At 40.8% G+C, this 21,380-nt stretch overlaps 1 protein-coding gene across 1 annotated transcript in view; it reads left to right on the top strand.

Annotated features, from left to right (window-relative positions):
- The window catches only part of ENPP6 (ectonucleotide pyrophosphatase/phosphodiesterase 6), a 234,505-nt gene that overhangs the window by 115,147 nt on the left and 97,978 nt on the right, over positions 1-21,380 (top strand). The window contains exon 5 of the mRNA XM_069199390.1: positions 344-523. Coding sequence (XP_069055491.1) covers positions 344-523 — 180 coding nt within the window. The remainder of the gene's footprint in view (positions 1-343; positions 524-21,380) is intronic.

Genomic DNA, 21,380 nt, shown 5'->3' with positions numbered 1-21,380 from the left:
TTAGAGCAGGGGATAGGGATCATATTTATGAGTGAACTTCACCTACAAATTGTCCACATCATTCTCTTTACTGTAATGGTGATGATGGCCAGTGTATTCCTTCAGCAGAATATTCCTTTGAGTAGAATGCACACTTGTTCTCCGCTTTTGATCGCATTATTGGCAGGCAAGTAAAACCAAGATGTGATGAAGTTACTACTCAACTTTACTGTACCCCTTTATATGTATTGGAGCTTATTATGTCAAAATCATGCTAGATTGAGTAGGAAATGTGTGTGCTAATGTAACCAATCATCTGTTTTGTTCAATCTGAGAGAGCTGTCATAATTGTGTCTTTAAACAGGACAAGGGCCTTCAGAATGACCTGAACGTGATTCTCTTCTCTGATCATGGGATGACAGAGCTGTCCTGGATGGAGAAGGTCATAGAGCTCCAGAATTACATCAACTTTAGTGATATTGTGATGATGAAGGACAGGGGGCCTGTTGTGAATCTATGGCCAGCGGAAGGCAAGCATGCACAGGTAAGAGATTTAGCTATTTCTTTATCTATCAGGTAGTTCTATCCTTGGCTTTTTTACAGGTTATGATATCAGTTTTAGTAACTTGAAAATGTTACATAAATTGAGCAGTAAGAGTGATGCTTGAGCAGCTTAAAATTACTCCAAGGACTTTACTGATGCAAAGTCACTAAAATCCATAGGGTATGGGAAAGTAACAATGTGGCCTTTGGATGGATAACTTCACATAAAATATCATCACAGGAAGTGACATCCAGAAAGTGGGCAAAAAGCCACATTCAGTGCAAAATTACTGAACGCATATCAAATTATGACTGTGGTAGATACAAAGACCAACAATAGCATTACATCAAATCTTGGCTATGGCTACATTATGCCACCATATTCACCTTCCTTAGGCATACAGAAGAGGCCAAAGATGGCTATAGAATGCTTCAAATACCCTCATAAATATCTGTGTGAGGGGAAGTATAACACCCAAATGGCAAACTGTAAATTTACCTTGGATTGTAAAACTCTGTGATTACACTTACTCCAATTGCCATTGAGATTGTTTTCACATATTCTTTGAGTGAGGCTTTTCAGCTTGGTTTGAGCAGGGGTCCCTGTAAGAAATTGGTTTACTGTTTGAAAGGGGTGAAACCTCACTCAAGCAGCAACCTCAATCCTTGTCAGAAACACAAGCAAACTCCAAATTGGACTGTGCTTAATCCTCTGGTAGCTTGGCCTAACTTGGAGGCAATGTGCAAAGTTCTTATGAGGCACTTCAAAAAGTAATAAAGTGAAAGCACAACACAATAAAAATCTAACACCAATTAAAAAAAATAGTGTATCTTCTAATAAATTATTTTACACCAAAATGACAACAAATCCAATTAGTAGAACCAGAGATAAACAATTCTAAAGGTTTTGTGAAAATCAAGCACTAGGAAGCAAAAAGCACCCACTGCAGTTATCTGGTTGTGGGAAGCTGGATCCAAGTTCAGACGGACTGTGATGCAGTGTGGGCAAGATACAGGACTGAGTTCAGTCTGCTAAAAGTACATTGAAGCCTGGGCGTCGAGATGCGAAGTCCTTTAGTTGAGCTGCACAGGCTGGCATCGATGGACCATTGATGGGGAGCTGCGACATGAGGTCCGGCATGAAGATGCATCACACACTGGTGGATTTGATGACCATCAACGAGGCTTGCGATGTGAGGTCCTGCATTGTCTTACAAGAAGTCAGAGGTCTTGTGAAGACTTGCGATGCAATGCGTTGGTGCAGGGATGACATGCGCCCCCCTTGGGCCAGTGTTGAGCTGTGTTGATATGCATTGGGCTATGTTGGCATTGAAGAAGATGCATGGGCTTGCAAGGACTTGCAATAAAATGTGTTGGCATAGAGGACGAGCTGCATCGCACTGAGCTGGAGTCGATGGTTGAGTGCTTTGCAATGCATCGAAATGGGAAGAGTTGCATCGACGTAGAAGACGCCTGTTACATCCCTGTAGCTTTGAAAGTTGTGGCAGTGAAATCAGTAGGCCAGCTCAAGGTAGCAAAAGAGTACTAGCGCAGCAACAGCAGGCCTTTGGCGGCAAAGCTGTCCTTGATCAGTACGCAGGTCAGAGGGCAGACTTCAGAGCTGGGCAGTCCTTCTGCCTGGCAGAGTCCACAGGTCCGTGATCTGAAGAGTTGGGTCTGAGAGTCCATTATTTATAACTGGTACCCACTTTGAAGTGGGTAAAGCTTCTGGTGCCCTTCTCCCCTACAGAGGTGTCTGACATTCATTACTCCCTGCCCTGGGCTCAGTATGACTCGGGCATAAAAGACTAGTGCAGAACTCTCTATGAGTGTGCTGAGGCAGAGTCTTTTGATGTGCAAGTGTCAGCTCCTCCCTCTCATCCTGACCGAGATGAACCATCCTGCCAAAACCTATTCCTCTTTTGTCTCACCGTCTGGGACCAATACACAAAGACCAGCTGCCAGGTATATCTAGTCTTGTGACTCAGGACACAGTTTGCAGGCTCAATATAGTTGGGACAAGAACACCAACTTTCTAAAAGTGGCATTTTCAGAATTGCGACTTAAAATCTGACTTTACCATGAAAAAGTGTTTTAAAATACAATTCTTTAGACACCAAACTCACAATTCCTACCTGCTTCCAATTGAAAGTTATCACTTATTAAATGTAATAAGGTAACACAGTGTTATCCTATGGGAGAGACAGCCCTCGCAGTAGTAAAAAACGAATTTAAAGGTTTTTCACTACTAAGACATGTAAAAGTTAAGAGTACATGTCCTCCAATGTTTTAAATACACTGCACCCTGTTTTATAGGCTGTTTAGGGTCTACCCTAGGGATGACTTATACGTGTTAAAATGGACGTTTAGGCCTGGCAAAAGGTTTAGTTTGCCAGGTCAAAATGGCAGAATTAAACTGCAAACAAGTGCTGCAATGGCAGGCCTGAGACAAGTTTAAAGTCTTCGTTAGTGCGTGGCACAATAAGTGGTGGCCCACTAGTAGTGCTTAATTTACATGCCCTTGATACAGACAGTACCGCTTTACTAGGTACTTACAAGTAAATTAAACATGCCAATTGGGTGTAACCCCATGTTACCATGTTTTAGGAAGAGAACGCAAACATATTTGCACTGGTTAGCAGTGGTAAAGTGTACAGAGTCCTAAGACCAGCTAAACGAAACCAGCAAAAACAAGGAGGATGGAAGACAAAGTTTTGGGGGAACTGTGCCAAGGATATCAGGTCCAGCAGTTCCCGAAAATAAATTTCTTGATCATAAGTGAATCCAAACAGGTATAGGTGAAACTATTTTCAATTCTGTTGGTGAATGAAAATGTTTCATGAGGACCTAAAGTGGGAGCTCAATGCTGCCTTCATATACTGCAATATTTTAACAATTCACCAGAATCATTATTCAGGAAAAAGCCATCCACTTTCAGTATAATGCCATATCCTGATGTTTCACGCTCAGCTGTATAATACACCATTCAATAATTGTGCAACAAAGAAACAAAATATAAAAATGTGTGAACACTTGTGATGCATAAATCAGATAAATACCTAAAGCAGGTGCAGAGAGATGCATGAGGTGCAGAAGGGTGACAGTAGGAGGAAGCATAATCCTTACTTTTATCTGCACCTCACTGTGGCTAGTCTGTTTATCTATCGATTGTCTTATTTAGATTATTAGCTATCCTTAATGAATGTCCATGCCCAACAGGCAAGTTAATTTCATCATATGCCTTTTTAGATCTGGCCAGCTCTATTTGCATCAACAGACAATAAAAAAAATCATAAATAAAAAATAGTACATAGGACTCTTCATTCATTGGTCTGTTCAACTGTCATTCACCTTTTGCTTCCACTAACCACATCATATAGCATTGAGGCAACCAGTCAGTCCACTTCAGGCATTGATGTTCTTGCACCGCGAGTGACATCATTTTGGCAGATCACATGTGCACCATTGCCTAAAATGTAGTGCACTTCAGTGGCAGGGCTGGAGGGGCAATACTTTACTTCACCAATGCATTTTTCTTTCGATTTTAATCGTTTTTGTCACTTTTGTATGAGGAAACTATGTTTTCAGATTACAGTGATTCAAAGACAATAGTAAGTAATCTTTGCACCAAAAAGTATGATATTTTCCTGTGATGTGCATTTAAACTAAAAGGTATTCCGGTTCTAATTATGCCTACCTGCTAGAAATCACATTCTATTGTTATGTTAAACATATTTGCATAGTGCACAACTCACCCAGGAGGGTATCCTGGTTTTATTTTATTATTATTTTGTGGCTGCCATACCTAGGCAGTGGCATACTTTTGCTTGCAATAAAAAAAATAATTAAAAATGGGCTTGCGAAGTCCAGGCCTATTGGGGTTGTCCTATTAGGATTCAATACCATGGCAAAATTAGGTGAAATACTATAGAACTGGGATACTCAAATTACAGCCGGGGTGCAGCATGCAGCCAACCTGACCTTTACATGCAGCCCCCTGGTGAACACAGCTCTGGGTTGCTGTTTACCTAAGAGAGCACTAACACTCACAAATGTGTTTAGCGCTTTTAAGAATATATTTACACATTTGCTAAAGTAAAGTGGAAGAAGCAAACAAGGTGTCCTGCACCACGTAGCTTCAGGAACACGTTCACTTTTAAAGACATTGTTCAGCAAACATGTGAACACATGATATACTCTTCAAAATTCAAAAAGGGTATTGGATTGAAATACAGAAGCATTTCACCTTAGTACTTCATAGTATATCACTGCATTGAGATGTTTTTCAAACATGAATTTAGAAACATGCATGCCTTCCCCGCCCTGACAACAGTGCCAACCAAAATGCAAGTCATTTGTCATCTGCACGCCTCAGGGTAACCCAGATTGTTATTATACTTGGAGCAACATTATAGTTTATTAAATCAAACACAACAAAATGTTTTGTACAGCACACACCCTGAAGTAATGTATTTCAAAGTGCTCACATATGTGATCACGAAGAAAAAGGAGGCAAAGTGAAATAAAACAATTGCCTAGGATTACACAATTTGGTCAAGTGTGGACGTTGGGTTTGTTCCCAGGTTTCCTGACTTCAAATTATTGAATTCAGCCACAAGATGGGTATCTCTTTCCCTCTTATGTTTTACATCAAAATGTAATGCTCTGTATTTAATTCTTGGCACATGAGGTTAGAGCATGAGTTGCAGACAGAAGCCGCATTGGTGAGCCACAGAAGGCTGGAGCCAAGCTCGAGACATGTGCCTGCCTCTGGCTCAGCTCAAAGTTCTCTTGGATCATCGAGCCCAGAATTATCTGAGCCATATTCAAGCATCTGGCTCAAGCTTTCTGTAGCTTGCCCCCCTCTATCACCGAATAGCCCTTAAGGGGACAAAGGCCTTACATCACCCCTGACCCTCACCTTGCTGATGTCAATGCATCCTTTGTTGTTGACACAGACCATACTTTTTGGCTTCTGGGAAAATGTTTGCGAGTATCCATCCTATAGACCTTCCTTACTCCTGAGCTTGTATTGAAGGTTGCAATTTTATTTTTTTGTATCTCAATTCTTTATTGATTTTTCAGGAAAGAAAAAGAAAAAATATTAAATCACATACAGGTATCATTACATAAACAAAAAAAGTGTGTATGATATACAAAAGAAGATATAAACCAGTTATCAAAGAAAAGAAAAAAAAGAAAAATAATATTCACATACCGTAATTACATACAAAGGAGATCAATCATCTCATCAAGGTAATTAGATTTAGGAGCGAGCATAAATATTAAAATAGACAAAATACCTTTAGTAAGTATGGATCTAACAATAGTACATGAATAAACAAATTCAAGATTGTCGTGTATCAAGAAAAGGGCCCCAAATATGATCAAAGTGTTGTAAGTTATCATTCGACTTATAGATAATTTTCTTAAACGGAGCCACATAAAATATGTCTTCCAGCCATGCATGAAATGTCGAGGTAACATCTGTCTTCCAGAAACTTAGAATATTTATTTTTTTCCAAGCTAAGATCTGTAGAAAGACACTAAAAGATATGAATGAGAATGAGAGACAAGCCAGAAATATCATGCAAAAGTGATAAAGGATTGCTAAGGAGAAATGAATAGAGGTGTAGTTCATTAAATAGTAAATTGAGCGTAATTTGTCTGGAGACCACTGCCAACAATGTAACATTTTATAGTAATTACATTTAAGACAGGAGTCTCTAAGCCCTTTGTTGTAGCTTTCCAGTAAGGTGTCCCAGTCCTTATCTGAAAATGCTGTGTTCAAACGTGAGGACCACCAGTTTTTTAGTGTACTGGATATTTCAATTGAACAAAGAGTGATCAATTAGAATGGCAAAAATACGAGAGGCAGTTTCTCAGAAGTTTTTCTAACTGTGAATATGTTGTGCAATTGGTGACTGGGAAGTCAGGTCCTGGGATTTTGCCATGCTGGAAGAAAGGACAGAAGTTAGTTGAGTGTATTTATTGAATTGTGATGTAGTGAGATAAAACTCTTGTTTTAAATTTGTGAAGGATTTTAAAGAGTATTGTTGTGTGAGTATTTTATGTTTAGCTCTAGTATGCCAGTTGAGTTCTTTCCCCTTTGTACATAATATCTGCATTATTCCATAAGGGGGCTTGAGAGTATAGACATACATGTTTTTGTAAGGGTGTGTGGCTTCTGCCATGCTAACTGAGAAGAGTAAGTAATGGGATTAGAAAAATTCATAGATCGTGGACGTTTAGTGTAATAAATGGCAAGTGGAGTGACAGATTTGAGTAAAGACTGTTCCAGTTTAACCCAAATTGTTGTGCAATCCAGTTATTTTCTATTGTGGAAGATGTAGACCACCATTCATTGAAGAAGAGTGTAATTCTGCGCCGCTCAAGCGGGGCCTATCACCACCCCATATAAATTGAGAAATAATAGAAGACATTGTTTTGAAAAAGGATTGTGGAATTTGGCATCATTCCAAAAAATGTATTACATTTAGGGATTGTGTTCATTTTAAAGATTTGTACTCTAACCCAAAGTGATGAATGTCCAACGGTGAAAATCTCTTTTAACCTGGTCAATGATGGGATTCAAATTATCCATCATCATTTCTTTTAAGCCAGGGTTAAGGCGCATCCCTAAATATTTTAATTTGGAATGTAACCATTTAAAGGGGAGATTGCCAATAGAGGCTCTAGTGGTAATGGGAGTCATAGGTAAGGTTTCACATTTAGACCAATTAAGTTTGTAACCAGAAACATTTGAGAAAGTGGTTAGTTGTGAAATTAAAGAGGTTGCAGATGTTTTTGGATGTGAAAGAGTCAAAAGGATATTGCCCGCATAATAAAAGGCTTTAGTTTCCTCTGCAGTGGTTTCAGTGGTTTCAGTGCCTTTAATATCCACATTTTGCTGTATGGCAATAAAGCCAAAAGAAATAACAACGGAGACAGTAGACAACCTTGTCTAGTGCCATGATGGATATGAAAATATGGGGTAATAAAGCTACTGCATGTGACGGCTGCTGTGGGTGAATGGTACATGCCTCTAGTAAAAGTGATAACATTTAACCAAGTCTCATCCTTTCCATCGTATAGAACAAGTAACTCCATTCTACTCTGTCAAAAGCTTTTTCTGTGTTCAAGGAGAGCAGGACTTTCTCCTCAGTACAATTACATAATTGCCATAATAAGTGTGAAATTGTCCTGAGATGATTATCAGAGGATCGACCTGGAATTAAGCCAACTTGAGTTGGATAGATATGAGAAGTAATGATCGAGTTAAGGTGGTTGGCTAAAACTTTGGCTAGAATTTTAATCTATCAGTGTATTAATGAGATCAGCCTATAACTTGAACGTGCTAAAGAGTCTTTACCTTGTTTGGGGATTACCCTAATGTGAGCCCATAACAAATCAGCAGATAAAATGTCCCAATCGTAATGCTTCATTGAAGACAGGTTTTAAGATTAGGACAGAATAATTTTTGGTAATTTTATAGAATTCAATTGGGAATCCATCTCCCCTTGGTGCTTTACAGTACCCAAACAGTCAACTGCCTTAACTATTTCATCTATTGTGATTTCTCCTTCTAAGTCTTTTCTTTAATCTTGTGTTAGTTTAGGGAGATTAGGTTTTGTAAAAAAGGTATCTTCTTCTTTCTGATACAAACAGTTCACGGATGTGTAAAGTGTTTCATTGTAATTCTGAAATTGTGACAAGATCTCCGAAGGATGAATGAGTAATTCTCTGGAATCACTCTGGATGATTCTTGTTGGCGTGATTGATAAGATATTAGTCTCCCAGATTTTTCCCTGCATTCATAGTGTTGCTGATGAATACAGAATAACCATTTCTCTGCATAAGACGTATAGAGATTGTTAAAAGTAAATTTTGAAGGTAGTCCTTTCTTCAATATTTCTGGGGATTCTGTTTGGGAATAAGTATTTGTAATTGTTGAGATTTATTTTTCAAGGCCAATTCTAATGTAGTTTGTTTGTATTTTATGAAGTACTGTGTCTTTCATTATCAAGCATCTTATTACCACTTTCCCTGCACTCCACTGTGTATATGCATTAGAAACTGAATGTTAATTATCTTTTAAAAATTGTTCAACATGCAGACATAATTGAAGTTTTTCTTTGGGAGACTTATATGAGGAAAGGTTGAGTCTCCACGGGGGCTTCGGGGAGTGGGATAGGCCTATATCTAAGTGACTGGTGATCGGATATGCTACAAGGGACAATATTTACATTCTTTATCAGTTGTAGGACTGAGGGAGAAACTAAGAAATTGTAAATTCTTGTGCGTATTGAGTGTGGGCATCATATAAAGGTATAATCCATTTCATTTGGATGCAACAGCCTCCATGGTAACCTTTGATGAAGTCAAGTAACATGTGCCTGTCTTTATTGTGATGAATGTCAGGTTTCCCTCATCTATCAATGAATTGGTCAATGGTAACTTTCCAGTCCCCTCCTATTATTACATGAGTGGATCCAAAAAATGATAATCGTTGGTATATAAAGATAGTTTTAGAGTCTGTCGGGTGTATATTGATCACACAATTAGAAAAATATTGTGAAAATGGAGTTTGACAAAGATATATCTACCCTCTAAATCTTCCCACTTTTTTAGTATCTTGTAGGGTAAGTATTTATTAAAGAGAATGGCGGTGAATTGTCAATGGGTGTTGTATGAAGAATGATGCTTGCATGACATGACCAACTCAATCTCGTTTTAATTTTTCACTTTCTTGTGAACTAAGATGGGTTTCTTGAAGTATTGCCATATCTAGTTTGTTCTGACCAATATAAGTAAGTATTTTTTTCCTCTTGATAAAATGTGTTACACCATGTACATTTAAAGATGTGATCTTTAGTGGTTTCATGTGTAAAGAATACATGAGGTGGTAAGCGTGTAGCAAACAATTGGAGAAGATAATGCAATTATGTAGTAAGAAGAGTAAAAAAAGAAGGAAAAAATATGAGAAAGATAAAGGAAATTAGAAAAAGTATGAGTCAATAGATATATTTGAAGTTGTATATGGTGAGTAAAATAATGTATATGCAGGATATGATGATAACGTGAGACAATTAACTCTGATTCTATAATATTTTACAGTCAGGTACAATGAAAAGTAGTTATCCTAGTGGTTGTAGAATTAACAACAATAAGAATACAAATAATAATTAGGAATATGTCCAACACAATGTGATTAGACAACAGTATAGACTCTATTAAAACTTTTAGTTGGGGGAGTGCATATGAGGTAGCAAGGAGTGAGGAAGAGGTGAGGCTATCAGCTCTAAAAAAAGGATTGTCTAAATAAGCCATTCATCACATAAATTGAAAGATACAATTAAGGTGGAAATATAATATTGAGCAGAATACAAATACATTGAATCATCATAAACAAACTAGAAAAATAATAATGCATAAGATTTAGTGGTTACAAATTACAGCCCAGAAGTAAAAAAGTAATAAGCCCCCTATCAGGTAAACAATGCTATATAAAGATATAAAAGGATACATTTTACATTTATAAAATTAACATTTTTGTTTCCCTTGACTTCAAAAATTGTCTCGGTTCAAGTTTTCAAATGTGATCTTGATTTACCTCTAGGTTGGGACCCTTTCCAAGCCTTATGTTTACCACCATGAGACCAGTTACTGTAACAATTTTGCATCTCCCACATTCTTCTGAATCTGAAGTAAAGGTATTGCTTGGTTCACACGTAGTTGATGAAGCAGTAGCCTTATGTTCCATTTCTGATTCCTTGTCATCTATGTCATTTAGAAATAATTCTACTTTGTGAGGGTCAAAATATTTCTTCGTTTTTCCTTTATGTGTTATGGTAATGGTTGCCGGTTACAGGAGTCTGTATTTTAAGTGTCTCTTTTCTTCCATCTAGGACGAAGTGCTAAGAATTGTTTCCTCTTGTGGTTAGTGGTGGGGCTGAAACTCTGCACTGTTTATAATTTGTGCTTTGTTATAGGAGTATGGTACATGTTTCCTTGCTTCTGTGATGATTTATTGTACATGTTGATGACATAGACAGCAGGCCAGTATATGATGAGATTGCGTGGTATAAGTGGAGTTTCCTGAGTGTACTCGGTGAGCACATTGGAATTCAAGTTGAGAGTGAAAGTAATTTTGGTTACCGTGGGGATTAAGTTAGTTAAGAATTGCAAGATGTTGTCTCTTTCCAATTGTTCAGGAAGGCCAATAATTCTGATACTGTCCCTTCTACTGTGGCATTCCAGGTTGATTGTTTTTTGTTGAAGATAGCAAATATCTTGACTGTGTTTGGGAGTTTTATCAAGACGTTTTTCAGCTTCAGTGAGGCGATCATCAATTGTTTGCATGCACGATTGAAACTGGTTAACTTACCCCCTTAAATATTGTACTTCCAGGGTAGTCGCAGATACTGCATTATTTACTGAAGAAATCACATGTTTTATGTCCAACAGTTCCTTAAGTTGAGTATCCTTTGCTGATGGTAGAAGATCCAGGGAGCTTGCCATAGTGGTCGAGGGGTCTTTGTTGACTGAAGTTGACATTAAAGCCTCCCTGTATGATAAATGTCTGATGTGTTTGAATTTCAACATGAAAGTATGAGTGGTCAAGAAGAATGAATGTTTCTCTGCTTTGCACTGGATCCAGGTCAATGATATTGAAGAAGAGGGTAAAATAATGTGAGGCTGAATCTCAGGTCTGAATGTCCAATACTACCTAAGCTAGGAAAATATATCTCCTAGATGTAGCAGGTATTAACAAGCTGCAGACTCCTAGAGCCATCAGAAGGTATTTTCTTTTCTTTTCTTTACTTTATTTCCTTAAATTTTTAGGCAACGGTACTGCAGAATAGGCCTTTTGTGGTTGATGTAAATAATAAAGCATGTCACAAAACTAAAAAAAATATAAAGACATTGTCCGGCCAGTGTGAAATATTCTCAAATAGCGGTTGAGAGAGTACTAGGGTTGAAGAGAGGAAAAACATTTTTAAAATACACAGGTTAAAGTTTTTATTGCTCCAAATCAGGCGGGCTATAAGCGAGAGTAAAACTTACTAAGCATAGTTTGTGAGGGAAGGAAAGATGCACCCGTCTCCTCTCTGGTTGCCCGGAGCACAACAACAGTACCTCAAAATGAAGACCTCAACCACTTGATCATCAGATGTAACTGCTGTTTATAGTCGAGCAAGGGCTTGTGTCCATGCAGGGGCCTTTCTGAGCTGTGTATGTCAGGTCACGAGGCAGGCCGCATGAAAGGAGTTGAAGTTCTCTATGACGGGCGTGTCACAGGAAAAAAAAAACTGTTTGTTGTGGATTTTCTGACACTTCTGACGAAGAAATCCAGTGCTGCAGTTTGGTGATGCACATCAGGGGATATAAAGAAAGGCCGGGGCCTCATCCTTACTGCTGGAGCCTTAGCAGAGAGCCACCATCTTCCGCGGCGGCAAGCTCCACCACCCTGACTGTTGCAATTGTTATTGCGGTTCACTGTGAGTTTTCTCTGTGTATGCAAAAATATTAGGCACCTTCCTATATACTGTATACAGCCTGTCCTATCAAAATTGTGACAGATTGTGAAATAATGCTGGAGCTAATTTCTTAAGATATTTTTTTCTCAAGTTACTCCGTAGTGCTTGTTAGTCATTTTTGCTGTTTTAGGAAGTGTGGTACTTCTGACAAGATCAGTCTTTTCAAGATCCTGAGTCCATCAGCTTTTCTTCTGATTCTTTGGTGCAGTGTGTTTTCGGGTGCTGTTTTAACAAATTCTCTCACACAGCTGTTCCTAAGCTGTATTTCATTAATGCAGATTTTGTCTTTGTCTTTGCATACTTCAGGTCTGCTTCCCTGACCATCACTTCCATGTGTATTTTATCTTAGTCTCATTCGGGCTGGGATGGATTGACGGAAATTGGAGTAAATTCTTCCAAAATGTCAATAGCACTCTAGTTGTTTCTGAAGCTTCCCTTAGTAACTCACAGAGTTCTATGCCCTACATCTTTATCTTGGTTTTATCTTACTTCACTTGAATGAAGTTTGTTTAAAATAAGCTTTCCTTTTGTTCACAATAGCTTGCAGATTGCTACAAGATCTGGTCACTAGTAGAGAGTCAGCGGCCTACAGCTGGTGTGATAACTCTTCTTTTTATTTCTGGTACATTACATCATTTGTCCTGCTTCACCAGGGTATTGATGTACAGTAGGCCTGAGATCTGCTGGAATGCAGCTTTGTTGTAATCTATTGTTTCGTTCAGACTCTGGCATTACATGTTCTCTGGCCGTACCATGCTTGACCAATTACATTCTCTAATTGAAAAATGTGCTGTTATTTCAAAGCAGTCTATACTAGTTGCTGCCAGAGAGGATGTATCGGGGTCAGTTCAAGGGTATACTTGAAACTGTGTACATACAGCTGTCATTGTTTCAGTTTTTGATTTTTTTCAGATCATAAATTTCAGGATAAAAACTGATCAAGGGTTTCTCACCTGGTCATAAACCACACAGAAATGCTGGCATTACAGATTTTAATTCCAGCCCATTGACTAGGTGAACCAGCAGTACCATGGAGAGGAAATGTGCCTTACAGACCTGGCCTTTATGATGTTACCTCTTGCACATTCCTTTTTAGTGTAGCAATTCCATTGTTGATGTTTTTCAAAAGTTAGAATCTGTTGGTAACAATTGAGATACAGTATGTGTGGATACATACAGCAGTTTGAGCCTGAAATCAGCCATTAAGCAGTAAATGCAAATTTCTATTTGGGAGATTCCATTTTAGCTTTTTCATCAGAATAACTAGATTTCCATGGTGATAATGTCACTCTAAGCAGAGAAATATTACATTGTGGGTCCTGTATAGTCTGTTCAATATCCATGGCCAGCAAATATATCTAAAGCTATATCCTTGTCTAGTCCTTTAACGGAGAGAATGATTGTCCCCCATTATGCTGCAAAGAATCATCCGTATGTCAAAGGGCTAATTCTCACTGTCAATCTGCATCTGCTTTGAGTGACCGAGTCCTGATGGTCTGATGACTGTGTCTCTGTACTAGACGGTCTCATGCCACTTAAATAGATAAGGGATAAAGTACCCCTTGTTGTACATCATAATTAATAATAATGATATTGCAAGTCATGGAGGGGTTCAAAATCATATAGAGAAACAAGGCTGAAGGCAGAGTTCATTTTTAATGTTATGGAACATCGAGGTGACTTCCAATATCCTTATCATGTATGCCAGACGGTACTTTATCTCTTATAATACATGGTCACTCCATCACCTTTCCCACAAACCACTTAAAAACTTGGTGGGTAGCTCTTTAATATGTAAGAGCGAGTATGTTTGCAAACATGAAGAATAAAAATTAAAACATCTGCAGCAAAATGAATCACATCTAAAACATGTTAGATATTTGTTGCAAACAGTTATTTGAAACAGTTCAATACAAGTCAGGTTTTTTAAAAGAAAAAAATCTGCAGTAGCTTGGAACGTGTAGAAACATGCAGAAAGATTCTAGTGTTACTCTAGCTAAGGACTACAAAAAAAATATTCTCTCTGTTTGTCATTATAAGCTATTAAAACAGAGCTTTAATTATGCTCCATTATTAGACCTGCTTTTCATTTCGGCTGCTGGCAGCAGTCATTGTGAAGTCAGAACTCAACTGTAATAAGCTTATACTAGTCGAGTTCTGACGTCCTTTCTTTATAATCTGCGACTTAGTGCGCCAGTTAAAAGAAATTAGTGACTGCTGTTTATACAGGGAATACAGAATTCCATGTTTTATATAAGGGATAAAGTACTCACTGCCATACATTGGATGGATATTGCAAGTCACCATTGAGTTCAGTAACCATATAGAGGACCGATGGTAAAGGCTGAGCTTCTTTATAAGGTTATGGAACTCAAAGGTGACTTGCAATATTTTTATCATGTACGCCAGTGGGTACTTTATCCCATATACTACATGGCCACAACATATCCTTTCCCCCAAGCCACCTAAAACTTCGGTGCATGATCTGTGACTTGTGACGCACCCAGTCGGCATTTACAAAGAAAAAATGTTAGAACGCTACTATTATAAGTTCAGTTATGCTCTGTGACCTGACCTGCCTTTACCCTCAGCTGCTGGCTCCAGCAGCAGACATTGTGACGTCAGAACTCCACTGTAATGACTTATAATAGTCGAGTTCTGATGATTTTTTTTTAAATGACGACTGAGTGCGTCACAAGTCACCGATTATAAAGAAATTAGAGGCAGGCGATTTTCTCAGGGATTACAGACTCCCATGTATTATAAAAAAATTAGAACTGGTCATTTATGCAGGGATTGGTAGAAAAGGGTGAAGTTGCTGTAATGTTTCAGGAAGATCTACCTAATCAGCTCATTTAGGAAGACACAAAAGTTTTGATAACCGCAAATGTGTTGTTGCTCAAAGAAGGATCTATGAGGTAAGATTCTGATCCAGAACCTAAGAACAGCTACAAGTTACCAAAGTATGATGACCTGCTTAGATGAGCCAATAAGCAATACTATTCTAGCAAATATCCAAGTTGATAAAATCCAAAGTTGAACCTTCACTGGTTTCAGTGGAGTCTTACTCTTCCTTTTTCTTGAAAAAAATACAATCTATTTGTGATGGCTTTGTAGAGTACCCAAGGTCTGACTGCCCCAGACCAAATGAGTTGCACGATGCCCATCCTTACCTGAAAGAGTTTTAATTCTTGATTAGGCAGATCTAGATAAACTCTTGTCTTCTTGTCAAGCCTTGCGTCACCGAATGACCCCTGCCCTCAAGTTTCTGTCGCAGCTAGGGGAACCGTGATTTCTACCTTACTGCAATTCAATATAGTCCTCTTATGGCAAAGATGATTCCTGGGCCTGTCAAAGTGGCTTTTGTTCACCTGTTACTAGAGAACCTAGTTTAACGCCAGGTGATCCTGTGAACTGTTGTATTCTCATTCTGCTTGGCACACCTCGCTGTGACAATTGTCATGTTCTCTCTCCTTTTCTGTTTTTGGTTTCTTTCATATCTACCATCTGATTGTCTTCTGCCTATTGTCTGCTCATGTGTTCTATCCTTTTATGGGTTTCTGTTGTAACTTTGTGCCAGATATTTGTTTAGTACTCTGGTTAGTCGTATTCCTTTTCTAGTAGTCAAAATTGCTTCATTCGGGACTTGTGGTTTGTTTACATTCTTTTGTCATTTGTCATTTGAAAATATTGCTGCCTATACCACCCTATGTAGTACATTAACATGTCCCTTAAATTTGTCTTGAAGGGCCATTCTCACATCGAGATGCAAGAAGAGGTCAGGTCGCCGGCTGGCCAATATCCACACTGCTTCCTGGTTTAATTATCTTGTATGAACAGGATGTCACTTAAGTGCAGGATATAGTCATGCACACAGCATCTACCCTACCCAAGTCATACAATAGCCCTACATCCCTCATCCTAGCCTGGTAGACCTGGGGTGGAAATTGGATGACAGTGTCCACTTCTGCCTGCCTGACACCTCCCCAGGACCCAGGGTATGCCAGGGACCCAAAGCTTAAAGATGTGCTTGCTGTTTCACACAACCAGGCCTGACGTGGCCTTCAGTAACAGGGCACACCAAAGCCAGTCCAGACCCTTCACCATCCCAGAAAGGTTGCAACTCTGTCCCCTTCTGGGCTCTAGTCAGGCGTAGCTTCAGCCATGGTAGCAGTACAAATACAAAATAAATTATTGTGCAATATTTCTAGAAGGTCTTCTTGGTAGCTCTATTGCTGCGATGCACTTGTAATGTATTGTGCTAGGGCCAACTGTGTTCGTTCCTTTTTACAGGTCCCTTCCCTGAGCTGATGCCCACTTGCCCTGAGTTATCACTGAAAGGCATGCCATTGCCTACCTTTTGTCATCCAAGTAAACTCTCCTAAATGCACCTTGGTACACACCAGGCAGTTTCAGGCACAAACTTTGGGAAGCCTAGCTCTCCTTAGACCAGTGATACTTAGGCACAGCCAGTTGTAGTGGTGCCTGTTATCCGCCCATAACTGTCACCCTATTTTTCCACATATAACCAGCTAAACCCAAGTACTAGATACCCTTACACATTACAAAACAATTCCTATGTTCTAGTTCATTCCAAGATCCCACACTAAAACGCAGAGGCCCTTGAAACTAGATAATGGATGTTAAAAGGTGTATTTGTTGTACTTTAATATACTGGGTTCAATGAGGATACCAAAGCTTTGGTTGTATGTCAGTATCTCAGGGAGCTAAATATGGTGCTACAAAAACATTGTAACCACAGTATTGACTGCCAATATGCCATCAAGTTACGTATATGAAGGAAGGTATACATTTCCTTTTCTTAACTACACAAACGACATACATTGACTTATAGTAAACCTATGCTTACCTATATATCCCTACTGTGAAGTTATTTTGATACAATAGTTTAGCATGATATTGTCTCCACAATACTGCGGATCTTTATAGATTTTCTTCTTGCAAATATCAGCCAACCACTCAGCAGCAGCTGGTGCAGCAATCAACATGAGTTCTAACTTTCAGTGCTTTCAAATTGTGACTTTCTTTTGGTTTTGCTGTGATTCTGTCCATACTATACAGGATGCCTTGCATGTGATATGCCCAAAATTAGTGTAAAAAAATGTGGACTTAATTGACAAAGGCATTTTTGGCTGTTAACATACAGTTTTTACCAAAATTAACCTTCCTGAACTGCCTAAAGGCTTTCACCGTTGGTTAATTCTCTGCCATGAGCATGTGTAGAATTATACAGTACTAAACCCCTCGCAAATTGTGGGCAGAACACGGCCTGGGTTGCCATGTAAGTTTGTAAGTGTTCTGAAACATGTGACTTTGGGGCAGATGTAGAAAGCTTTTTGCATATCGCAAACAGCGAATTTCGCTGTTTGCAACGTGCAAAAAGCACATCGCAATGCACAAACCTCGTTTTGCGATTCAGTAACCTGGTTACCGAATCACAAAACGGGTTTGCGAGTCGCAATCAGGAAGGGGTGTTTGCTTCCTAATTGCGAGTCGCAATGCAGGATTGGTTTGTGACCGCGAACGCAGTCGCAAACCAATCGCATTTTGCACCCTTTTGAAATGGGTGGTAACCCATTCGCAAAAGGGAAGGGGCCCCCATGGGGGGTTGTGAATGGCCCTGCAAAAAAAAGTTCAGAGAAGGCAGTGGTCCTCGGGACCACTGCCTGCTCTGAAAAAATGAAACAGAAACGTTTCATTTTTCGTTTTTGAAATGGGAAAACGGGCTGCATTACAAAAAAATAAAATAAAATGCTTTATTAAAAAGCAGTCACAGACATGGTGGTCTGCTGTCCGCAGCAGGCCCCCATCCCTGTGAGGGCCGCCATTCGCAAGGGGGTCACAAATTGCGACCCACCTCATGATTATTCATGAGATGGGCTTTTGCGTCATCCTTGTGAATCGCAGATGGTGTCAGGGACACCATCCAACATTCAGAATTGCAACTCGCAAATTGCGAGTCGCTCTGACTCGCAATTTGCGGGTCGCAATTCTGAATGTTGCTACATCTGGCCCTAAGTGTCCATTCACAAATTGCGAGCTAACGCTTTTCCCACCCTGGAATTGATGGAGTTTTACTCGAGCAAAGGGTAGGAGTAACTCTCTTTCTAAGGATGGAAAAGTATGGATTGCCTCTAAAAAATGTTCCCCGTAGAAAAAAAAGAAATATGTGCACATAAAAGAAAAATGTGCATGTGCACACCATGCTGCATTCAACAATCCGGCTCCATTTGTTCACTGCATAATTGTACACCGTGCACAATTATGCAGTCCCAGTAGTACTTCTGGCAATCAGCATCCAGTGCAGCTTTCTAGATATACCACTGGGAATGTTTGTACATTCCAATTCCAAAATACTGGGAAAGAATAGAAATGGAAGAAGAAATATCCAAGTATATTTTTCGACTTTTAAAGAATCCTAGTTTTGACCTATTTTTTATTGTATTCCAGTTTTTTCTAGATTCTGCTTGTTCTGCTGCCATTGTGATTGTCGGGAGTGCTTAATTTGCAAAAGAATGAATGCCGGTGCCCGAACTGCGCTAATAAATGTCAGCGTACCGAATACCAAGGCTGAGTTGTATGGAATCCTCCTTATGCATCTTTAAACAACTACCAGACTCTCCCTGCCCCTTAAGCTCACTCTTGCAGGTTCCTGCTTTCTCCCTTAGTGTCTTCCTCTTTTTCTATTTGTTTTTCCCTCTCCTGATCTTGGGAAATGTCCAGTGAGGAAAAATGAGTGCAGGTCCCCTAAAATGAGTGCTAACAACCACCAGCTCAAATTAAGCACTGAGTGTTGGGATTCTCTAGAGGCCAAATTTCCAGAGCGCATTCTTTTCTTTATGACCCTTAATCCCCAATTCTTGCCATGTACCCTTATCCCTGTGCTTTGTACGTCTAGCACCATATTGTATCCTTTTCAATCAATCAATCAATCATAGTATTTATAAAGCGCGCTATGTACCCGTCAGGGTTTCGAGGCGCTGAGGGGGGGGTGGGGAGGGGAGCGCTGCTGGTTTATCGGTCGAAGAGCCAGGTCTTGAGGAGCCTTCTGAATGCGAGGAGGTCCTGGGTCTGGCGAAGGGATGTGGGGAGAGAGTTCCAGGTCTTGGCGGCGAGGAAGGAGAAGGATCTGCCGCCGGATGTCTTGCGCTGGATTCGGGGTACGATGGCGAGGGCGAGGTTGGCGGATCGGAGTTGACGTGTTGGGGTGTAGAAGTGAAGTCTGGTGTTGAGGTAGGAGGGTCCGGTGTTGTGAAGTGCCTTGTGAGCGTGGGTCAGGAGTTTGAAGGTGATCCTCTTGTCTACCGGGAGTCAGTGGAGTTCCTTTAGGTGAGGGGAGATGTGACTTCGGCGGGGTATGTTGAGGATCAGTCGGGCGGAGGCATTTTGGATACGTTGGAGGCGTTTGATGTCTTTGGTTGGGATGCCTGTGTAGAGTGCGTTGCCGTAGTCAAGTCTGCTGCTGACGAGGGCCTGGGTCACCGTCTTTCTGGTTTCTGTTGGAATCCACTTGAAAATTCTGCGGAGCATTCGGAGGGTGTTGAAACAGGAGGAGGAGACGGTGCTGACCTGTTTGGACATGGTGAGGGCGGAGTCCAGGATGAAGCCGAGGTTTCTTGCGTGGCTGGCAGGGGTGGGTGGGGGTCCGAGGACGGAGGGCCACCATGAGTCGTTCCAGGCCGAGGGAGTGCGTCCGAGGATGAGGACTTCCGTCTTGTCGGAGTTGAGTTTCAGGCGACTGTTGTTCATCCAATCGGCGATAGATTTTAGTCCCTCGTGGAGGTTTGTTTTGGCGGTGAGCGGGTCTTTGGTCAGGGAGAGGACGAGCTGGGTATCGTCGGCGTAGGAGATGATGCTGAGATGATGTTGGCGGGCCAGTTGAGCGAGGGGGGCCATGTAGACGTTGAACAACGTGGGGCTGAGGGAGGATCCTTGGGGGACGCCGCAGATGAGGTTGGTGGCTTTGGAGCGGAAAGGGGAGAGACGGACTCTCTGCGTTCTGTCGGAGAGGAAGGATGAGATCCAGTGGAGGGCTTTATCTTGGATGCCGGCTTCCTGGAGGCGGGTCAGTAGGGTGCGGTGGCAGACGGTGTCAAAAGCGGCTGATAGGTCGAGGAGGATGAGGGCTGAGGTTTCGCCGTTGTCCATTTGATGTCTGATGTCATCTGTGGCGGCGAGGAGGGCGGTCTCAGTGCTGTGGTTTCGTCTGAATCCGGATTGTGAGGGGTCCAGGATGGAATTGTCTTCGAGGAAGTGGGTGAGCTGAGTGTTGACGATCTTCTCAATGACTTTTGCTGGAAAAGGGAGGAGAGAGATCGGACGGAAGTTTTTGAGGTCGTTGGGGTCAGCCTTGGGTTTTTTGAGGAGGAGTTGGATTTCTGCGTGTTTCCAGCTGTCCGGGAAGGTGGCAGAAGTGAAGGAGAGGTTGATGATCTTGCGGAGTTCGGGGGCGATGGTGGCGTTTGCTGAGTTGAAAACATGGTGGGGGCAGGGGTCCGTGGGGGAGCCTGAGTGGATGGTGTTCATGGTTGCTATGGTTACTGCCTCGTCCACGTGGGTCCAGGTGGTGAGGCGGCAGTCGCGGGAGGAGACGTCGGGGGTGGGGTCTGGCGGTGGACCGGTGATGAAGCTGTCGTGGATGGTGGTGATTTTCTGGTGGAAGAAGGTGGAGAGGTCGTCGCAGAGTTTCTGGGAGGGCGGGATGTCGTTGGAGTTGGCTTTCGGATTGGAGAGTTCCTTCACGATGCCGAATAGTTCTTTGCAGTCGTGGGCGTCATATAGTGGTAAAGAGCTGCAGTGAAGTAGGATGTAGTGCACGTGGTACATAAGTTTACTACTGAAACTGTATAATAGAGTCTTGCTATTAATACTTCCCTTAGTGCTGGTCTATAACACAAACACTGACTGAGGGCCAGCTAGATATGCTTGCTGCTTGTATTCTTTCCAAATTTTTATGAACGTTTTTGCATATTACAGCATAGTATGCAGGTAGCCAAAATGGCAATAGGCTATGACAGGTGTCTCTAGCCAGTAGATCTTGAGCTACCAGTAGTTCCCACACCCCTTCGGAGTAGCTCACAGCCTGGAGTTCATTTTTAAAACTTCCCAGGGTCACAGTTTCCTTTTAAAGGTAAGGGAAGGCTGTGTTTATTTTACATTATTATCACCAGACTGCAGATAGCAGAGCCTGGTAAGGAGCAGTGCTGGAGTCAGATTTATGAGCGGGGGCACAGAGGGAAAGAGTTGAAGCACTAAGGTATTTAACACTTAAATAAAAGTCCTTGTGAACTCGATATT

This window comes from Pleurodeles waltl, chromosome 1_2 (genome assembly GCF_031143425.1).
Source record: "Pleurodeles waltl isolate 20211129_DDA chromosome 1_2, aPleWal1.hap1.20221129, whole genome shotgun sequence".
Lineage (NCBI taxonomy): Eukaryota > Metazoa > Chordata > Amphibia > Caudata > Salamandridae > Pleurodeles > Pleurodeles waltl.
This window is presented reverse-complemented; position numbering and strand designations above follow the sequence as displayed.